This window comes from Vespa crabro, chromosome 2 (genome assembly GCF_910589235.1).
Source record: "Vespa crabro chromosome 2, iyVesCrab1.2, whole genome shotgun sequence".
NCBI lineage: Eukaryota > Metazoa > Arthropoda > Insecta > Hymenoptera > Vespidae > Vespa > Vespa crabro.
The window spans coordinates 8,183,511-8,206,953 of record NC_060956.1 but is presented as its reverse complement, the minus strand read 5'-3'; the positions used below and the strand labels follow the sequence as shown (position 1 = coordinate 8,206,953).

At 34.9% G+C, this 23,443-nt stretch overlaps 1 protein-coding gene across 7 annotated transcripts in view; it reads left to right on the top strand.

Annotated features, from left to right (window-relative positions):
* The window catches only part of LOC124422226 (telomerase-binding protein EST1A-like), a 130,903-nt gene that overhangs the window by 8,126 nt on the left and 99,334 nt on the right, over window positions 1-23,443 (top strand). For all 7 annotated transcript variants that reach the window (XM_046958378.1, XM_046958379.1, XM_046958376.1 and 4 more), the window contains one exon: window positions 16,050-16,195. In XM_046958378.1, the coding sequence (XP_046814334.1) occupies window positions 16,050-16,195 (146 nt within the window). The remainder of the gene's footprint in view (window positions 1-16,049; window positions 16,196-23,443) is intronic.

Below are 23,443 nucleotides of genomic sequence, written 5' to 3'. Positions count from 1 at the left end.
TCAAAGAGGAAGACTTTCGTATCTTATATTTTTTATCATCGTACAAATGAAGATGATGATTTAGATTAGTAAAATATTTCAAGTTCATGATATTAAGAGCAGGTGCGGAGCGATAACTGGCAAGTTGTATTCAAGGAGCATATTTTAGTTGCGGTTGAAGGATCTATAGCAATCGTATATGCCAAAGATGAAGAGGGCTGGCGTGTGAGCCCTTCCTTTGGTGGTTGTTCGATGGTGCGCTTGACTGCCTGCCCGACTGCCCGATATTTGCATCTCGTAAAGACTGTGTAGGTTAGTCCTTTTCTCTTTCTCCTATTCACTTACGACATATCGAATAACAGAATAACGAAAAGTCAGCTTTTTTGCTTCCATCTCTCTTTCTCTCTCTTCCGCATGTTTACTGGATGTGACGTTCGCAATAAGCTATATTCAGTACCTTTTGTTCGGTAGCCACCTTGCCGACTACTACTAACCGATCAACCCAACCGTCGTCTCATCGACGAGTATTCAGATGCACTTGACGTTCTGATAAAGATGTCTCTCTCAGTCGGCGTGAAATTGGAAACCCTTTGAATATGCGTACGGACAAAGATCTCGTTGATTCCCTGGTCTATTGCTTCGAATCGACCAGTTCGAATTAATTCGTATCGGAGAGAGAGGAATATCGCTGACATGTCGAACAATGTCGTAACGAGAATGGTAATCATCGTTATATCGGTAATCGAAGAATGCAAGTACATACATACATGCAGTTCAACCGTCTGAAAATTGTTAATAACAGCGGACTTGTCAGGAAAGTGTTAATTGATGATCTCCTCCTGGCGCCAGGACTCGATTATCCCGACAAAAACGTTTTTGCCAAGGTTGTCGGATAATCGTGTAGTCTAACCTTGTGCCCGCAGACTATATCTTTTTTTACCTTAGATAGAGCGACGTCATTCCCGTCAACAGGGTAACCTTTTTTATTATTTACAAAATGAAACACTCTCAACTCTTTTATTCGATATTTATTTTTAAGATGAATTTCCTTAGGTATAGACGAGAGTATATTTAACTTCTTTAGCCTATGCTTGCTAGTTGAGTAGTATCGAATGAACATTTCGTTGTAAATTAAAAAGTATCGTCTGGTTTTATACGAGAGATACTAAAATACGAGAATCTTACTCGTTTTCGTTACCTCTTGTGGCAGCTGATATTCCGCGATATATCAAGATATAATAACGATTGCTTTCTACCAACTAGCAAACGTTATCGCGTCTACACACTACGATTTATAAGTTACAGGATGCTTATTTTTTGTGAGATGAATTTTACATATTCAAGAATTTATATATAATCTCAGCTTTATTTAAACAGTAATTTTAAGGCTGCATGTGCACTATTGACCAATCATCGGTGACCAGATCGACAGAAAATCACAAAACTAGATGATCAAATTTGACAACTCGAATTTGTCAGTATCATAATGTCTGGTCTCAGTGGCGAATTTACGTATAAACAATGGAGGTACTTTTTTCGGCCCCTTGGAGGCTATATTCACCAATGTCTGGTCTCAATTTTTGTAGAGAAATTGCTTGTAATGCGAACGCGTGGATTTAATTCAATGTTGTCCCAAAAGTTTTTTTCGCTATCTACATGCAGCTGCTTTATCTGGCAATATTTAAAAACAAAAGAAATTTTATTTTAGAATATTTCACTGGTTGCAGCAATCAGGGAGTCATACGAGCAATCCACGGACGACTCGTTTAGTCGCTATGTTTTTTGGTCGTTCGTCGATCTGGTTGCCGGGGACTGATCGATAATGTGTATGCAGTCTTAGATACACATTTGACATATCTACTATTTATCGGTATTGATCTATATATTAAAAATAAATATCAAACTATGCTTGATATACATTTTTGAATAAACCAGGAATGGAGATCCTTAGTGAGATTGACCGAATCTCAGGGTTCTATTAGCAAGAGAATAAGGGTTGGTTAGTTCCAACGTAACATCCTGGGCGGCGTTTCCTTTCTTGTTAGTAACTTTACTCATGGTATGATCAGCAACTGGAACGGACAAGCGGAGGAACGTAGACGAAGTTTTCAATTTACTCGGAAGGCTCCGCACGCTCGCTCACAACATAATTGGTTCTACGATCAGGAAGTAAAGAAAGAAGAGGGAGTAGGAAGAAGAGAGAAGGAGGATAAGGAGGAGGAGGTGGTTTGCTCCCGCGACCTGTAGAATACACTTACGATCTATAATTGGAATTGTTACTGAACTGGTGCCATTGGTTAGGCGGTTGTTACCATGTTGTACGTGCATCGTATGGACTTACCTACAGGTCTCTTTGCGGTCGAGAAAGAGAGAGGTAGAAAGAACATATATGTGCAAGTGGAAAGGTGGAAAGAAGCGGGTGGCTTTCCGCGCTCGATCACTATATGCTCTTCGTTCGCATCTCACCAGCTTTTGCCGTGTCCATCTATTGCTGCTGTTATTACTGCTGTTATCGTAATAGATTTGATTCATTACCGGTTGGTTGACTATGTTTCATTGTGTTGGGATTTTTTCGCTCGACGTTTTTACAAGGTTCATTTGCAAGACAATCTTCTTCGTGTATTGTCAAAAAAGGTTGTATTATGGTTAGGTATCTTTACGAGCATCTATTTGAGTTAATAGAGAAAAATAGAATTATCAAAAATTTTCTTATTAAGCGCATATATTAGAAAAGAAGAAAATGAAATGGTTGAAATCATTCGTTGCGAATTCATGCGAGATGGATTCTCTTATTCGCGGTACTCGAGGAAGAGCGAAAGGAGTTGAAAAAAGAAAGAGGGAGATAAAAAGGCAAGAAGAACGGCAGAGTGAAGAACCGAACGAAAGAGACAGTGCGCGTGCGCGTTACATATACAGACACAGGAAGTTAAGGAGTACGAGTGTAAGCTACGGCATAAGGCCTCGGCTGGTAACACACATAGCTTTCTGATGGTCGTTTACCCGCAGCCGTCGTGTGACGACCCCGCCCGCTTCAAGGACACCCTCGGACACCGCAGCCGGACCAGTACCCGAGCGTCTTCAACGAACGACCGCGCTATGCATCTTCCTATAAGACCATCTGAATTTCTCTTCACCATTCGACAGACTTTCATCGACTTCATCGAATTACTTTACTTATCGAATTGATTCTGTTGTCAACGTTACATCTTTTGATACAGAGGCATGTGTATTCCTTTCCGAGTCTACTTAAGCTATCAAGTAAAAATATTTTGTAACTTTTAGTATCTAGGTATAGGAAAGTTTCATCCTAGTATACCTGTCAAGGTGATTTTGTATAAATCGATGCATATATTTAGATACTTTTCTCGAGAACATAGATACATGACATTTTCTTGAAAATGTTAGGGAAAATGAATATTTTAAATGAAATTCTGGATCATCATTAACTTTAGTAGTACAGCAGTTGTTTTTCTATTTTCGAAGAGAAAACACTCTAGAATAAAAATCATAGATAAAATAAAAAATACTTTATGACAATTAAATAAAATTTAATTCATGATTTTCATATTTTTTGTTTGAAAATAATTTATTGTTCATATAGGATTTTAATATTTAGAAATATTCTTATATTTTTCCATATGTACTTTACACAAATTTTTCAGGAGCTAGTCTACCGTTTAAATGGAGAATTAGGTGTACATTGTTTTCTGATTTTATTGTAAGTGTTTCACAAGTGCCACTTAGAACCAACATGCAACCAATTATTGAACTACAGCGTATTTTGATAGTTAACGTTAAAACGCCTTGTATGTATAATGTACATTTAATCTTTCAACTTTAAATCGAAAGATTTTTCGTTCTTGTCAAACAAATTGTACTAATATTATTAATCGATCATAATTATCGTGCTACGATTAGAAAAATTTTTTCTCTCTCTCTCTCTCTCTCTCTCTCCCTCTTTCTTTCTCTTTTTCTCTTTTCCTCTTAGGAAGAGAAGAGTTCGAGTTTCAGTGGGTTCTCTCAAGGGGAAAACGCAGAAGTAATTCTTGGTATACACTATCCTTCTTTGAAATTACCCTCGCAAACGTACCGAGTTATTTCCGTCCAAGATCTTAATTAACAATCGCATCCCATGTTAAGCGTAAAACAAAAGTACCAGAATACCGAAGAAATTTAATATCCAGAAATGCCACGACATGAGTTTACTTCTATTAGTCCTTTTTTATCATAAAGCGAAAGTACTGTCATTGAATTTGTCTTCGCTAATATAAATGAAGGACGTTTCGACGATTCTCAGTTAAACGCTAACACGTGATTTACCTCGGATATATGATGGTAATGCTACTTTATCATGAGTAAAACATCGTTGAAAAATCGATGAAGATTGTCGTAACTGTCATCTCAATTTATCGCAGAACATTTAGTAGTTCGATAACAAACAATCGAAATTGTAAACGAAGTAGATAGAAGGTGACGAAATGAAAATATTCGGAATCTTTTTTGTAATTTTTCCGAAGAAGAAAAGCAATGCTCTTTGTTATCAAATATTTTCCCAAATATGAAATCTTTTATGAATAATAATCGAATAATCGGAGAATTCTCTGTTATTTTCGTAATACAAAAAAGAAAAAATATGAAAGAATGAAGAAAGAACGGCGAAGAGCAAATTATAATCACTCGTTGATTTATGTTCTATCAAAATTATGCGTATAAAATGAAAGTTATAAATTTCTTTCTCAGTTGTCTGGTTCAAGATTAAAGGAAGACAGATGCTTTTTTTCGCAGTAGGCGTGTCTTTTATTTAAAGGAATTCGATGAACCAGTTCAGCTGGTTTGTTTTCTTTTTTAATAGTTTTAATTTCGGAAAGGTTCATCCTATTTGGCGATAATATATATATATATATATATATATATATATATATATATATATTATCGCCAAATATATATAAATATATAAATACTATATATATAAATACTAATATATATATATATATATATATATATATATATATATATATATTAGTATTTTTTATTATATATATATATATTATATTATATATTCTGCAGTAAAATATTTGCCGATATTTGATTGAAAAATCCTTTCTATTTAGAATAATTTTTGTTTGATAGAGTACTGGAAGCAAATTATTCTTACAATTAATCAAACACTAAATTTCGACAATTATTTTTCACGAGATACTATAAAGAAGAATATTATATACTTTATCGTGCAATCAAGTTATTAAAACAATGTTCTCTACGTTGATATTAACGTGTTAAATGTTAACTTTGATTCGAATAAAATCCACGCTCAAAGTTAACATTTAATTTTTTATTACTGAACATTTATTGCTTTATCAAGCGTACTTTTTTACTCGTCGTGAAGTGTCTAGAAATGCGTCAACATTGTAAATGTGAATTAAGTTATGATAATGAGCAAATAATTGTGCCCATTGCTTCCACATGTTGGTATTCATGACTTTGTCCGAGATAGACTGAAGATCTTGAATCTTAAGTCATCTCTTGAAGCATTCTTGCGATGCTCGGAGCTACATTCAAGCATATACATTTAAAAACTTTAATGCATTCGCAATAAGATAAATAGACAACGACGTTAAAATTATATTTGTCTACGTTTAATTAAACGAATAAATAATTTTTTAATATAAATATTTTAATCTATGGTTCATTGAATGATTAAACAAAATACTGTATGTTCACTGTTTGAATGTACAGATATATCATGCCGATTAATTTCCAAAGATCCTAGTAGATTAATATTCCATTAATTGCAACATCCAATGGGCTTCTTATCTCTGATGTTGTTCATGCGGGATAAAAGATTTATGATTAATGTCATTAATAATAAGAATAATAATATTAATAACAACCTTAACGACATGTCTCGTTTGCAATTTTCGGTTGATAGCTGGGATAGTGCAAACAGAAGGTTGTACCTGTACGTGATTACTACGGGCGTCTATCCGTGGATAGACAGCACGTTTTCTAGATTTTGTAATTTAGATAAAATAACCTGAATTATCATTCAACTTCGAGTCGATGTTGATGTACGATCCTTGCTATTAAATCGATCATGTCATATAAATCATTATACATGATGATGGAGAAATCAAACATTGAAGACATTATAAATCTTGGCTAGAGATTTTATCAAAGTGGTTATTTATAGTTACGAGATGATTTTATAGGGCATCCTTCGTTCTCTCACAATAGCAAATCTTTTAGAATTACATCCTTAAAAGTTGTCGGCATCTCTTGATCTTGATCTTCCTTTCGTTATATTTTATATTTTCAATGTCAGTGTCCGAACACATTTTTTAGAATGTTTCTTTTTTGGGCGGATCATCATAAGGAATCCTCTTTATCTTGTTTTGCGACGTCTTCAGGCGCGAAAAATAATCTCCTTTAGGTCTAAAAATATACGGTATTATTGGCCGTCCACTTTGCCGATCTTTTTTTTTATCGTCCACTCTTTCAAACGGTAGGCGGTCCTGGATCGTGAATAAAACCACGAAGTACAAATCGCGTCTGATCCTGGATAACGAGTTCTAGATTCTAACGACCTGCAATCCTTATGTTGAGGTTAACATATGCATATACACGAATTAACTAATGATAATTCGATTATTATTTTTAATATTTTAATTTATTTGTAGAGTGTATATATTTAATTTTTAATATTTAATTAAAAAAAAAAAAATAGTGATGAAAATGTAGAAAATAGTACTCGTACGATATATGTTACTCAGATTGTTATTAAAGTGGTAATGATACTCAAATTTTTATAAAAATGATAAAATATGGTATTATATTTCTTCTTTTTTATTCTAAACAATAATTTGTTGATTTCCATATCATTTTAACACACATTCGGGAAAAGAATCAGCTTCGAACACTACTATTCTCGGTGGGGTCTCTCGGTGTGGGGTACTGTGCGGTAGCGTTGGCATCCTGACCCTGAGATCCTAGCTACACGACGACCTTAGCGTGGTAAGGTGATTTCCTGATGTTCGGTGTTCGCCTCCTCCTGATGTTCTCAGTTTCGTATTGAGAAATGGTCGATGAAATAGCAGTAGGAGGAAAGACAGTAGGTTCAAAAGATTTATAGTATTTGAAAATCGATCGCCGAGTGCGAGTATATCCCTATCAAAAATTTTCTATTAATTTCCATCGATTATGTGTTCGCAAAGATTATTAGCAAAATTGTAGAAGTTCGTAAATGCATTTGCAATCTTTCAATCAAAAATGACAAAGTCTGCTTCGTTGTCGTGAGACTGGTGTAAACGCGAAGAGTAGTATCGTAGAGGGATGTATCTACGGAGAGAAGAGACGAGGAGACTAAGAAAAAAGAAGAAGACGATGAAGCTGGAAACTTAATGCTCGTGGTACCGCAGCCACGCCGTCGCTATATCGTCGAGGAATGGTTATAGTGCCCGGCCCACGCAATCCGTGGGTCATGGACCATGATCTATGGAACACGCCGGAATGCCCCGTTATGCGCTAAAGTGCAAACTTGTTAGTCATAGAGTTACTCGGTGTCGATGGGACTACGAGGGCTGCCGTGGGGGCTGCTTGATGCCGATGGTCCGCATCGGCGGTGTGACTGGCCGAAGAAAATGCATGAACCAGGCTGTCCTCTTTCTCTCTTTCTTCCTCTATCTTTATCTCTATTTCTATATCTATCTCTATCACTATCTCTATACCTATCTCTATCCTTCTTTTCTTTCCCTTTCTTGTGTGTGCATTTATGTGCGCACACGACTGCTCGTTGCAACTCCGTGACATGGCGACCGTGAATCCTGGCCATATGCCGTTATGCCCTAAAGTGCAATTCTCTTTCTCCTTTTACTGGTTCCACCTCCTTCTTTTACACTCCCTCATCTCCGTAGCCTCCGGGTGTCATCGGATTTCTTTGTAACTCGCTCCTCTCTTCCTCTATTAAGCTAATTGTGCGCGAACATAAGACATCTCAGTACAATATTGAAGAACGATTAGAGATGCTTATGTTTTTAATAATATCGATAATCGCGATGATGTCGGTGAAACAGTGATAAAAACCTTTGTCCGTGATCGTAGAGTATGGTTCATAGTATCGGGTTTATAATCACGAGCCGTTTAATAATAGAATCATTTGTCATTCGTGCACTCGTTGATTCAAAACTCTATGCACTGTAATAGTCTTAAGTTTTTCATTCTAATGGAAATGAAAAAATAGATAGTAGAAAGAAATCGAGTCAAAGTCAATTTAAAGGAACGATGGTCTTCGTAAAAACTGGCGCTAACCTTTCCTCGTGCTCAAAAAAACTTGGCACCTATCTTTTTCTCCATATGATCCAGTTGATAGTCGATTTACCACGAGAGCAACCTTAATAAGACTTTGTAAATTGCTTTAGACATAAGATAATTGCTTTTTTAGTGATCATAAGAGCGTCATAAACTTAATCGAATTGCCGCAGATACGAGGAAACATATTTTTAGTGTGCATCAACACACGACACTGTTATTCAGACACATAATCTAAATATCAAATCGTTATCCTTTTTCGATTGATTATATTCTTTATATTATTGATCATAAGTTTTGGAATTCCACAATATTCCCAAGGACTAATAATGGCGTTACGTGAGCTAATATAGTAGGATAAATGTTGAACGTTTTCTCGGATACTGCTCAACTACTTTTACGATCTAAACCTCGTATCTATAAAAATACGAATTGAAACGATCGCATCGAATGTCTCTATCGATGCTTCATTTCAGACTCTATATCCTGAAAGCTGTAATTTCGAGATTACGAAAGGATGATAATCGTACTTGGTCAATGATATTCTTCAATGAGAATACCATAAAAGTCGTTTATTTTTGTCTTTTTCTCTACGAATGTAAATCTTTTGCTTGAGACTATACGGTTTGTTGTAAGCTTTTGCGTTCCGATCTTCTTACATCGAGTTGTTTCAAGTCAAGTTCGAGTTCTAGCTCGTTTTGGTCATACAGAAGTGAGTAAGATTTTGTTATCGTAATCGTGAAATTACATCGCGAAGTTAGATAACGGAATTTCCTATCCGATCGCGGTTTTTTTGGTAGATAGAATCGAGCTAGAAAGCTCGTTCCCTTGCATTTTCTCCCGTGAAATGAGACAGAGATTGGGAGTAAGTCCCCCGCTTGGTGAAATAAACCAGACAACCGAACGATTGTGCAAGAAGCGTGCGTGTCTTACCAATAGTAGTAAAATAAACTTATTACCGCAAAGACGTGTAAACACGTAACTGGATATACTAGGAAGAGAATCCAAGCGGTCGATTAAATGGTTGCTCCTTCCATCCAATGACGGGGCATTCGAAAATGAAATAAATAAGGCCAGGCAATCGGGACACAACCAGTTTCGCAGTTCCATTGCGATGCTATCTTGAAATTGGAATATTCTTGGAACTAAGTGCGGATTGTTAATAAAGAAGTAGGCTTTACTACCGAGAACTCCAATCGAGTATCGAAGAGGAGAAGGTTGTCTTCTCCTTCTTCTCCTGTTATATATTTTCTATACAATTATCCAAGAATTTTCCTTTTTAATTTTAAGCAAATAAGGCTAATCGAAAAGTTACGGATTTATTAGGAGCACGGTCTTTCATTTAGCCTCTCTTTATTCGAGGATGCTACTCTATCAGTAACGGTGTTTGACGAATATAAAATGACCGTTAAATCGGACAACCGTGTGAATGCATCTTGATCAATGCCTCCGGCCTATAGCGAGAGTATCTAATTTCAGTAGTCGCGTTATTCGTGGGATAGCAATGGCGTTAACCGCTTCTACAACGATCTAAGCATGCTCGGCGCACTTGGTAATCGCCGGCTTCGTTTCAGCGATTGGAGGCTGATTACCAGTGGTCGACCTCAAACGTCTTTATATGCTTCAACTCCAGTTTTAACTCTCTCTTCTCATCTAGAATAGGTGCTAGAAGAATCGTATATAAGCATGATCGAGGAAGGGAGGTCCTCAAGGGAGCTCCGATCTTTCATAAGAAAAAGATACCAATACAAATTCTTCTTGGTTCACGGGAAAGGTCCCCTCGACGAAGTATCTGCTGTGGAAAGGCACGGGGACGTTTCTTTACGGTCTGATCGAGAATCCTCCGTCGGTTAACGGTACGTCGACACGTCGCACGACCAATCGCCGAGAGGTCGAAACGACAAGAGAGAGAGAGAAAGAGAGAGAGAGAGAGAGAGAGAGAGAGAGAGAGAAGAGAGAGGGTTATGGGAAGAAATAAAAAAGGAAGGAAGATGAAGTTCTTTGCCCTATTAACACACACACATACACTTGGAGAATACACTAGCTCATACGATGTAGCTTGGTCAGGTACCCCGAGTAGATATCATTCTGATCTTTAAACAGTGTCATTGCCTGGCTTGGTGCACGCGTTAATACAAGAAAGGTAGGGGTGCAGAGGAAAGGCTTACGTCACAAGCTCCCTGGATTACAACGGCTGAATGAGATGTTACGTACCGTAAATTTGCCACTATGCTATGTTGTATTATAAAGACCGACTAAGAAAAAGAAAGAAGAAGAAGAAGAAAGTAGAAGAAGAGGAAAAAAAGAAGAAGACACAAGAAGGAAAAAGAAAGACTGTGGGAAGATATCAAGTTCCTAAGAAGAAACCGGCTGTCGATTCTTTTCCATCTTTATGAGGATTTTATTTTGGATTAAGTCTGCGGAACACTCTTTTGCTCTCCTTTTTTATCATTTCAATCCGCTACAGCGGTAACATTAAGCTCGCTATCGTTGATAACGATAGGCTTATTGTTTTACTGATTACGATTTCAAGCAGATTTCTTTTCGCTCTCAAAGAGATACTATTTTTATCTTCGCTTCTGAGAAGATTATAGTGAATACAAGGTGGTATTTTTTTCACTCTCCATCGGTCTTGTGTCATTAATAGGAAAATGTTATGAGGGGATTTTAATTTGTAGTTTTGTTTTTCTCTTTTTTTCTTTTCTTTTCTTTTTTTTCTCTTTTTTTTTTTTTTGATGTGTCAAATATCTTGACGACGTAATGGTCTTAAGAGAACTTCTAATCATTCAATAAGGTGGAGAGACTACGAAGTTTCTTATCTCAAGACACACCCTCTTAAGGAGCTACCGTTACTAATCACTGCCCACGCGTACTGCACTCTTCGCGTTCTTAAAATATATTACACGCAATGTGACTAACGTTTAGGAGTTGCCTATAGCGAAATTTTATATTCCGAGCTGATCTTCTCAGATATGGACGATACCATTACAGGTTATATACCGATAATTAGTATAGAGATTTCCTTTTGAAGCTCTCTCCATGATGAAATCAATATCGACATTGTTCTCGTACCAAAACGTGGAATGGAACGCCCATCCTTCCATTTTTATTCAAGGATACAAAGAGAACGATTAACCGATAACCGGATGGAATATGCGTTACGTACCTTTTCATTGGGAATATCCAAGAGGAAACATAAAGTATAGTGAATTTATATCAAATAAAGATCATAAACTGAGATGAAGTCTCATTGCATTCGAGTTACAAGTATATTCTTCGATGAAGTTACTATTAAAGAGAAGATAATCATTGATAACTTATAAAGATCAATAAGATAATAATCGTCTTATTCGATATGAGAAAATATTGATATTGCATGAATGTTGAGCATTCGGTTGTAAATCGAAAAATTAATTGTTTTATTGACCGAAGGAGTACAAAAGATTTTCATTCTCTTTCTTTTTTCTTTTTTTCTTTCCTTCTCCTTCTTATTTTTTTTTTTTTTTTACAAAGGATTCATTTTGATATTCGCAAAAGATTGTATAGGTACGATAAATGCTATCAAAAGAGCAGTATATCTGATTGGAATTTTTCGACTGACTATGAGAAGCGTCTCTTAATATTCATCGCATTAACCAGTGGTAACTCGTTTGCTCGTTTACTCTCTAGTTGGTATATCCTTTTAGCATTATTACCGTGCATGTTCGTACTTCACGTTGTTGCTCCTCCTTAGCTTACCAATATGCAGTTACGGAAAGTAGAAGAACAGACAAGTTCATGGAGATCGGCATATTAATAAGGAAACTCTTGATGCAATTCTCTCTTTCTCGATTTTTTCTACGCCCTTCTCATATTCTTCTCATCTCTAGTTTATAATATATGTATTTGTGTGTGTGTGCGCGTATGTGTGTGTGTGTGTGTGTGCGTGTGTATTATGTTTTAACACTGGTTCTTGCCATTATTTAGATTATAAAAGAACTAGTAAGAGATAGAAATAAAAAACGATGGAGAACGAAGGAGAAAAGATGAGAAAAGTTAGAAGATTAAAAAAAGGTAATAGGATTAGTACAAGGTAATCTTTTTAATGGGAAATATATATAAAATTTTTACAGGAATTAGCAATATTTTTAACGGTCGATTAACTGTTTAAGTGGCAGGAGATATCAAAAAAATTTTGTTGAGAAGTAACAAGTGGGCGTGATAATGCTTGATTCAATGTATTTGAAGCGCACCGTTAATTGCATAAAGCGGTCCGATACTCCAACACATTTCCACATAAAATATGAAATACAGCATCAATAGCCTGGCTATATATTACAAACGTCTAATAACAATGTCTAATAACAATGGTCGAATCAAACACGATAGGTAGTTTGATCAATGAAGATTAGTATTGTTAGTATTAAGTTGATTTTAAGATATATTTGAAGGATCTAACGAGTCAAAAGCGGGCAAAGTTTGATCACAATTATTCGAGTGTCTCGCACGAAAGATTACAAAGGTAGTATCACTACTTTCATGTCTTAGACCACAAGTTCAAAGCTTAAAACAATTGAATTTCACACGGTTTCCGGAACCTGTGGCGCCTTCTCGCTTAATTGTTGAATCTTTCAATGATGCAATTGTAATATCAATTGCCTCCTTTGGAGTTTCCCTTCTTAAGAGTACCTGATTGATAGCCTAGCGGTAGTCAGGGTAAGCCTAAACGCCAAGGATGTTGTTGTGACCTGCAAGGAGAGACAAGTAAGTTAATATTTGGATCAAACCAGACACAGTTGCCCACAGACAATTTTTGGAAAGTAGGCGTAAAGACATCAAACGTCAAAGCCTCTTTCGTTAGATTTAGGAACAAGAAAAAAGGAGTGACAGAAACTGATCATCGACCACTTGTGCTGGCACAATGGCACTTGTTGTCAGCAGTCTTTTAATCTGTCTTTTTAATTGCAAGTGGACAGATCTCCAAAAATTGGCTTAAACGCCTCGCAAACCTGTTTACGTTGTTATTTAATATTAACGGTTCTGAGACCGCAGATACTGATAACGAAAACTGGCCTGATCTCTGATATGAAGGCTGTCTCGTCTGATTCCTTGGAGTTGGTGGTTTTCTCTACGTCCAGGATTTCATGCTCCCCTGAGACACCGACTTCTGGCCCGACAAGCTCCTCTAATTTAAAGTACTGGATGAAACAATATTTTTCTGGTGGTCTCATTTCGTCCACCAGTTTCTCCCGAAATAAGTAAAAATCTGTAACTCTCTTTTCCAAAGCTGTGTTCCATTGTTTTGATAGAGTCGACAGAATATAAGCCTTGCGAGCCATTATCTGAGATCGGTGAATCTCAATAAGAAGCTTGGACGCATTCCAAATCCCTCCTTTTTCTTATGAAGTTTGTTTACAAAACTTCTCTTACCTCTCGAATAATTAAAGCAACATCATTTCTACTTTATCTTCTACATGAAGTCAGACTACTATGTAAAAGTCTATTGTGTCTCTCGCGTACAACAGATTCCATTTTTATTGGCCTAAATTAGGCGCTATCAAATAATGAACCTCTCAGATATACTAATTCAATGATATAAACCGTCCTATTGACCGGATTCGTGTCAAAAGTATTACTCTCAATGAAAATATGGGATCCAAATTTACCTTCGCTTATAGTATCTTTTCCCATAGCCTCTAGATCATCACTCCTAAATGGATGCAATGCTAGTCAGCATTTCTCCCATCATATTCTCGAGTAATCTCTTGGAGTTACTCTTCTCCTCAGAGCAATCTCGGCTCTTAGACCTCTTTCTTTTACCTCCCATCGTATACGTAATTTAAGAAAGAATTAAAATACAGAAATTTAAAATCACAGCTTGAACTAAACATGTGGCCTGTGTAACACAAAAACAATGAATGGGTATTAACAGCAAAAAGCCGCCAGAAAAAGTCAATTGTTTTGGGTTCTGAACTTGTGGTCTAAGACATGAAAGTAATGATACTAACTTTGTAATCTCGAAGTGCGAGAGACAATTATTAGAGATATTATTAGAGCATTGAATTTTCTTGCTAAACATATTTTACATATGTTTTTTACTATTTGTATTAGATTAGATTTGCTTTTATTATAAGTGAGGAGAAATCAAGGTGATAAATTAAAGTGTACGATATAATATCGGGATTATAATAATAAAAATATATTTAATTAAATTTAACACACAATAACTGAATTATTTTTCTCGTGATTCTTTTAATAACCTATGATTCTAATTATTTTATATAAAAAAAGACTACTCTAACGATATCGATGACTTTGATCATATCGATGATTCAAACAACACTGCTTAAGACAAAACCTTACCTGATATTAATACGTATCTAGCGCCACGTCATTGAATCAGTGGAGAAAAAGAAATAGCTTGATGCTTATCACGACTGTAAAAAAGAACATACGTTCTATCGCTCATCACACACACGTGAAGTTTTCTTTGCATGTTACGCTATTTGTTTAGTTATCTACATAACTATAATGTGTTTTGCAATATGAATTAATGAAACAAAACGCGATACGCATGTAGGCACAATCTTAGTACATCAAATAACTAATGAAGAACTTTAATGCGTTTATACAAGGACTTAACACTTGGCCCGTTATGTTTATTTAAATATAAGTATAATATAATATAAAATGACTGAAATGAAATAAAAATGAAATGCTTCGTAATATTATCAGATGATGTATAATTGAGCCAGTGATTATGAAAGTGATCTAAGTCATAAATTAAAAAAAATTAGTTTATTGTGTAATTCATATGATTAGATAAGTGTCATACGAATTACGCTTTTAAATGTAAGTCTGCGTGTACACTCAGCGATTATCTTCGGCGATTAGATCAACGAAAAACCAAAAAACCAGACATTCAAACTCGACAACTCAAATTTGTTAGTATTGTAATGTTTGATCTCATAAATCAGCAAAATTGCAAGTTTATGGAGAGGTAGTGGAGACGATCGCCTCCAGCTCGTTGAAGGTTATATTTGCCAGTGTCTGATCTCTAAGAAAGTTTCTTGTAGTGCGAATGTGTACATTTGATTCAATGTATTTCACACTAGCGATGTACGGGCGAATTGTTTGGTCGTTTGGTATTTTGTTCGTTCATCGATTTGGTCGTCGAAGATTGATTTAAAATTAATGTACGTCCTTAATTCGAATCAAACTATCTGCTTACGTATGAACAGAATACGCATCGAGAAACTCGTTTCAGTGTTGTAGGTAAATTTGAAGAAGAACTCAGAATTCTAAATCATACTAAAGAATTCTTTCAAATTTGAGGGTAGAAATCTGATTATAACAACGTTTAAATCGTATATACCAGCCGTAGGTATTTAATGAATTCTTCTAAGATAATTTCGAATCTAACTTGGAAGACATCCATTAATGTCTTTAAACAGATCGAAGCTTTTAAAAGATGCAAATTCTATTGACCACCCGTGGTTGGTTGTATTTTCGGACAAGTTTTCATTTATTTATTTGATGACCTTCCAGTCGCTTCGATTTTCCGTCAAACGATATTTATATCGTATATTTCGCTCTCATATGGCGAATGATATAAATTCGTATCTTGTTCGAGGCTATATACATAGTATATATACATAGGCTATCGACAGTCAGCAGACTCGTTTCGATGAAATAAATGAATGCATTTGAAAACGAAAAAAAAGAATAAAAAAAGCTATGATGGTTCAGAAAGTATTAAGTCCTTTTTTCTTTTCTTTTTTTTTCAGAATGGAAACCTTTCAAGAGGCTGGCGTACAGATGTTAAAGGAATTCAGGGCTCTCTTGCAACATTCGCCGTTACCACTACCTGGCACGCGCTTGTTACAACTCCTGGCTTTGAACATGTTCGCGATCGAGACGACGCAGCTGAAAGGTGAGTGACTTTTATCTCGATCGCAACGAATCTCTTTTCATTTTCGGATTTTTATGCGTCCTCCGTGTCTCGGGCGGAGAATTCACAGAGAAACTTATTCCACTCTCAAGCGAATCGCTCAAGAATGCAGAGCAAGAGACCAGCGAGGATAGATCGATAAAAGCCTGCGAGCTTGACTTTTTGAACAGATAAGCCGACAAACCGACAACGCTCCTTGTAGGAGGAAAAGAAAGTTGTCACGACAACGGCGATGCTTGTACTTTAGATCGAATCTTTTTCATGCCCAGTCTCTTCTCGTTATTTAATATTATTACGTAAGATAGAGTTCGCCTGTTTTTATTCTTTCATGTTTTTCTGATGCTTTTACAGAGTGTTAGTTTGAACGGCCCATAATAAAGCAAATTAATGAGACTAGTCATTGCCAAAAGCTATTCTTATATATCCGTTGGATTCTTATAATTCGGCATAATGTTTTTGCAAATTTTCTGTACAAAGTAGATAAAATCCTATCAAATTTCTAATTTTTTAAAAATGCCAGGATTTATGTAGAAACGCAATTAATTCGATTGGTTAGCATTGTGATATAAATTCGAAAGATTAATATTATGAAAACTTTGAAAAAAGATTTTATTTAAGGCAAGTAGGGCGCGAGGTTAAATCTGATGTTCGATCTGTAAGGTCAAACGTTCAGGTTCAAGAAATGAAGGAGCTTTAGGAATTTATTAAATATTTTTCAGTAGTTTGTAACTTTACCTAATTTATTGATCTTAAATAAGTTATAATGGTGAACTAGGCTATGAAACACAATTAATTAAAACGTACTATGTTTTATAAATTGAACTGTATGCTTGACGGTGTTGCTTCTTTACTGGCTCAAGAACGAGAGCTCGAATTTCTCCAAGTTCGTACCTTTTTTGGTAGAAAGGGGAAACATTCGCTGGTGTAATGTGGGTGATTTTTTTATGTTACTTGGCTTTTGTATCTAACACAAACTGTGAGGATCAGAAAATTGAAAAGAACAAAGCCATTTGACTTGTGGAAATGCTAAACAAGAAAATTTGTAAAAGAACTACTAGGTTTTTTACGTGTACACGACATCTACACAAATAAAATTTGCTGGCTTGACAGAGCTAGTTGTAAATGAAATCTTACACAAAAAAAAAAAAATTGTTGCTTGGCCTTTAAAGGTGTTCCCATATTGATTATGTGGAAAATTCCGAAACGTATGTACCACTATCTAAGGCGCCTCTAGAATTCTCGCTAATGCGCGCTTAATTCTTATAATCCCAAATAACGATATATCGTTGTTAGCAATATTCGCGAAATGTGCCAAGGGCAATATATTGTTGTGTATATATTGGCATCTTAATTTTCGTATCGCGAGAGAACTTTATCTCAAAATACAAATACAAATAGAATTGGCATTAATTTATTCTTCCTTTATTTCATAGTATGTTCCTTATTGAATTGTGTAACTATTTTTACTTTTTTTTACATGATTCTTTTCTCAAACCTTACCAAATTACATCAAATTGGTATTCTTTATTTAGATACAATTCTTTCGGACGGCACTAAAAGGGTTAATTGATTCAAGAGTCGAACATCCAATAAATGTGTTTTTCTTGCATCTGATAATCAAACACATTTGTTTTTATAAAGATTAGTAGAGACGTAGAAAGCTAGTATCATTAGAAGAGTTTGGAATGCTACCTATTCACGTTTTAATTAATTGTGAGTTCTATACATTTTGTACTGTTTATACATCGATATATATAAAGATGCAAGTATTCAAAAATGTTTAATTTTGCAAAATCGTTTTGATTATCATATTTTCTAAAAAATTTGGCGAAAGCATAAACGATGAGCATCTTTTCTTCGTATGTATGCTGTTGTGCATACATAATATATCTTTAAGCTTATATCTTGCTTTTTTCCAAGATAATTTATGGAGGTCGCCCATGGCTGTCTAATCAGGTTGAAATCGTCGAAAGAATAATGTGGGCGTTAATAGTCTGCGCTTTTAACCGGATACCACCTTTTTATGGGTCGAATGAGCGCAGATCGTAAATTCTCTACATCGCTGCTTAGCTTTACAAAAGATACTTCGTAGAAAGACAAATCATCCGAGAAGCGGATCGTAAGACGAATACGATCTTTTAGTAGCAATAAAACTAATCATCGCCTGTCTAACAGAGTCACCCACTAAATCTATCACTTTTGTTAGTACTTTCAGAGGTGATCGACGATAGCAACAAAATATAGATGTCAATATTTTAACTATAATTATCATTAGATATTTTATTAATCTGTAATAAAAAACATTTCAGCTTGAAAATCGAAAGAAACAATATTTACATGAAAACCTTCCTTCAGTATTCATCTTCGTTTTAGTGCGAAACCAGCTCTTCGTGTCAGCGAGAATGGCTTTTTACACCTGCATGCAGGACCGGATATTTATAATTATCACTAATTTCTACAGGAAAGAGAGAGAGAGAGAGAAAGAGAGACCGACAGACGGACAGATACATAGACAGACAGAGAGAGACTGAGAAACCGTAGTTAAGATCTCGGTTCCAATGGAAATGGAAATGGAATCCTTTCTGAGTCATGATGGCTTCTTCGTTGTTCTATTTTCAAAGTAAAACTTTCATGGGAGTGTCATCTGCATTTGCTTCAATTGCGGATGACATTAAAAACAGTTTTAACGCAAATTTCTTTCACGAAGAGAACTTTTTTTCATACGTTTATGATATTTCTTAGAAGCTTTTCGCTTCTTTTCTTCTTTTTAGAGATACGCTTAATACCGTAATCTTCTTCAAAGAATACAAAAACTGCCACTAAAAGGTCAAATGTGAGTGGTAAAAAAATGTTGAAATTGACAATCGCGCATGTTAAATACGATTACTCGTTTCGATAATCTTTGGATATTCGTCGGTGGGTGTAACTTGTCATTAAAATCATATTTTATCATTGAAGTACTCTTACTAAATCCTTAGACTGAAATTAATCGCACGACCCCGAATTTGGTTCGAAACGATTTTTAATGAATATAGTTGAGTCGTAACATGAATATATTCTAAGAATACACTGTTATTAAATATACAACTGTTAAAATAATATATTTTAAAAACGGGGCAGTTCTTTAATGTGTTATATAGATGTTCATGTATTGGAAATCTAATATTGAATGCTGTCGACTAACTAATCAGAAAAACGCCTGGAGAAAATTAGAAAAAGGAAAAGGAAGTAAGAGTTTAACAGTAAAAAATGTATTATAAGAGTTAACTGTAAATAGTGACTGCGCTGTGACTAAAAATAGATACTTCTACTAATTACTAGATAAAAATAGATACTTACTACTAATTAATACTAATAATAGATACTTCAAGGTATCTATAATATTAGTATTAATAGTATTTTATTATAACGCTTAAGACAAGTTTATATTCCTACTTTTTGATTTTTTTGTCCAATCTGATATTTCAGAAAATTAAGCATTTACGAAAATATTTAAATAAGCATTGATTAGATAAATAAGCATTGACTATGGATTCTTAGTCGTGTTTGTCTATGGAATCTATAAAGAAAGTAAGATTTAACGAAATTTTAAGAAAAAGTATCTGATTGTCGTAAAAAAGATCTTTAGTCTAACGTCTATAGCACATACAAAGATGTTCCATGTGTGTCTTAACAAAAAAAAAACAAAAGTTGTTTTGCATATCGAAGAATTGCATTATTTACACGTTGCATTATATCCGACGTGTGATAATGTGATATTGCGTTCATTCATTAATCGTCAATAGTTTCTTCCACGTGTAAGACTTTTTATAGTTATGCCTATCACATTACTACGATATTTGAATATTGTACTATCAACGTCATCCTTGTCGTCATCGTCCCACGTAGAGGTAATCGAAAAAAATACTAAGTAATTAATTATCATTGCGTCAGCGATATCACAGCCTGATAAATTACGATCGTTCGATTTACCATCGTGTTTCTATCCTCCACACTAATGAACCAGTTCATCCAACCTTTACTATTTTCGAATTGAGCTTTAATTATCCTGTTACTGGCTCGATGATCAAGCATGGCGAATCGTATCCGATCGTAGCTTCTCCATGTACACTCGTCCGAACGAAGAATGTGACCATTAGATAGTGTAAACAGCCACTAGGAAGCGATCGCTATCACGGTGATCATCGTCCATCGGATTCGACCAATAATTGAAATCGTAAACACTGTCGGTGATGGTTCATTGAGTTTACGCACACATATCAACACAGTCTGCGGTTGATGTCGAGAAATGTCGGGACGTGTATCTTCATCATACTTAAACAGTCATACACATTCCTGTGGTTTATTTCATACGTGTATTTCTCTTTGTTGTATTTCTAAGATAATAATAAAAATCGCGCTTTATCTGATCTATGAAGTTTTAATAAAGAAGAAAAAAAGCACTAAAAAAGAAAAAAAACGTTCGTTATTTTGTGTTTAGTTCGCCTGTAAGAAACAAAATTATTTTTACTCAATAATCGTACTCTCTCGGTCGATATATATAGTTCTTTTTATTCCCTGGAAAGTTTTTGCGATTGTTCGCGAAAAACAAATTGGAAATTAACAGAGCAAAATAATCTCTTTCACCGAACGAACATTTAACTCGAAGTTGGGCTCAATTGATTGTAATAGTATCCCTCGGTAATCTTTGGTCGAGTTTTTCTTTCAAAATAGATGTAGAGCCAAAGTGATTATTATTTTACATATTTTAAGTATATTTTATCGTTGCTGCGTCTTCTATTTCGCGCTTCGTTTTGCATCAAGTAGGAAATATTCTTCTCATTCGTTCGTTCCTTCCTTGGCAAATCGTTGAGTCATCCTCGAGACATCCATCAGATCCACTTTGTCGGCAATAGAATCGGAAGCACTCGAGACTGTCAAGCACGGTACCCGAAGATATTGCTCGAGAGAAGCAAGATAATGCACGTTTCTCCGACTACTTCACGATGAAGAGATTCCCTAGGAAAAGGGGTAAATGACCTGTTACGTTCTTATGACGCAAAACCGGCTGCTTAAGGAGATGATGTATTTTTTATTTTAATTATTTTTATTGGCGAATGTATTCATAAAAGGATAAGAAAAGATCCTATAAGCTGAATGTTTAAGTATTTTTGAGGGTCCTTGAAAAGATTATAATTCTCGTTAAGCCTTACTTAATCCTTACAAAAATTAAATATTTATTCGACCGCGACCTTTCAAGGCAATAAAACATATAGTAGAAAAAACTTTCTCTTGCGTAATCTAAGTGACCATGTGTAAAACTGATTCTTCCTTCTCATCATATTCTTTTCGATTACAACAGGATGAAGTTATTTTTTCAATTTTTTTTCGAGAATTTTTGACAAAACTCCACTTTTACCAGCCTGCAGGTAAAAAGAGAATTCTGGAGCTTACTCGTATCGGAACATCTTGGTACTTACCTTTCATATTTCATACACGCTACTTTTTCGTAAACACACTACTTGTATCAAACAAGAGTATACCAGATTCGAATTTATTACACTATTATAGTTCATATCTAAAATAAACTAGATTTAGGGAATTCTTTGATTACGATATATTCGTCGATTTCCTAAAAATAAAATGAGGAATGCAAAATTAATTTGGCGTATATCAAGTCGCAGCTGATTACCTCAATCAAGGAAAGGTGAGAAGGACAAGACGATTACATACAATATTGTGGTCCTTCAAGCCGTATTAACTCGCAGACATTTCACAGAACATGACCTCTCTCTCTTTCTCTCTCTCTTTCTTTCTCTCTCTCTTTCTCTCTCTCTCTCTCTCTCTCTCTCTCTCTCTCTCTCTCTCTCTGTCTCTCTTGATTCCTTCTCTTATTTTACTCACCAAGTAAAGTAAGTTTTTATATTAGACAATTCAGTTATTATCGATCTCGAGATTCTCCTTATCAAAAAAACTTGCATTTTGGTGAATTGTCCTAATACGTCTTCCTTCCTTCGTTTCTTCCTTTTTTGTCTTTCTAATACCTTTTAATGTACTATTTTGATCAATAATTTACCAAAATATCTTATTACCATATCTAACCGCACAAATCGATATAATTTATGCGTCTTTCTCATGTATTATGTAGAAACTAAGAATTTCATATCAACTTGTTGGGTGCATAAAGTGATAAGTATTAAGTCATTAAATATGAAATAACGCCTTTCGCGATTTTATCATCGTTTGCTCTTCAGACTTCTTCGCTGCCGGTATTAACAAATTACCTTTAAGATGGCAAAACTGTATCGATAGTTTAGGCTCTATTTTATATTTCGATTAATTATACTACTTCTTACTTGAAATGTAATAAACTAAACTTTCATTTTCAAATCGGACATTTCATACTTAATGACCTAATATAATAATGAACTTTTAAGATTCATTTGAAGAAGTTGTTTCTACAAAGATATCATTTGCGTTAATGAGATATATAGATTAAAAATATTATTCATTGAATTTAAGGTAATCACAGAATAAGAATAATTGATCAAGAATTATATTTATCATTATGGATTACGATCTTACAATCAATAAAAGGAATGACAGAACGCAAGTATAGTTGAATCAAGAGTAGCCGGTAAGAAGAAAGAATAATGTTAACATAAGATGGTAGAACATGTGTACATGATAAATTTTGATACAGCGAAATTTGTGAAAACAAAAAACATTTATTGCAATCAAAAACATTCATTCATTAATATTTATTCTGCTATGTATGTTATATTATACGTGTATTATAAACGAAATGTCATTAGAGACTAATATCCGTTTACGGGATCTGTTAGTACCATAGGTATGTAGTAGTTTATTTGGAATAATTGGACGACAAATTCATTGGAACGAACAGCTTCTCGATCGATTGATCGATAGATCGAAAGAACAAACAAGGAAGTGGTTCTGAAAGGAGACGACTGCTATGATGACGCTTGATTCTGCTTTAATGTATAAATTATGCAACCTGATCCTTATAAACAGCAAGTTTATACTTTTACCTTCTTGTTTTTTTATCATTTTCTCTATTTATTATTTTGATAAACTTCGTTTTCTTAGATTCTAAGATGACGAAAGAGAAAATAATGGTAGAATAATGAATATTAGGATTTGATTATTTAATAATTGAGACAGCAACGTTGTCTAGTTCAAACGGTTCGAATAGGAACTCATTTCTAAGTTCTTCTAATTACGCGTAAC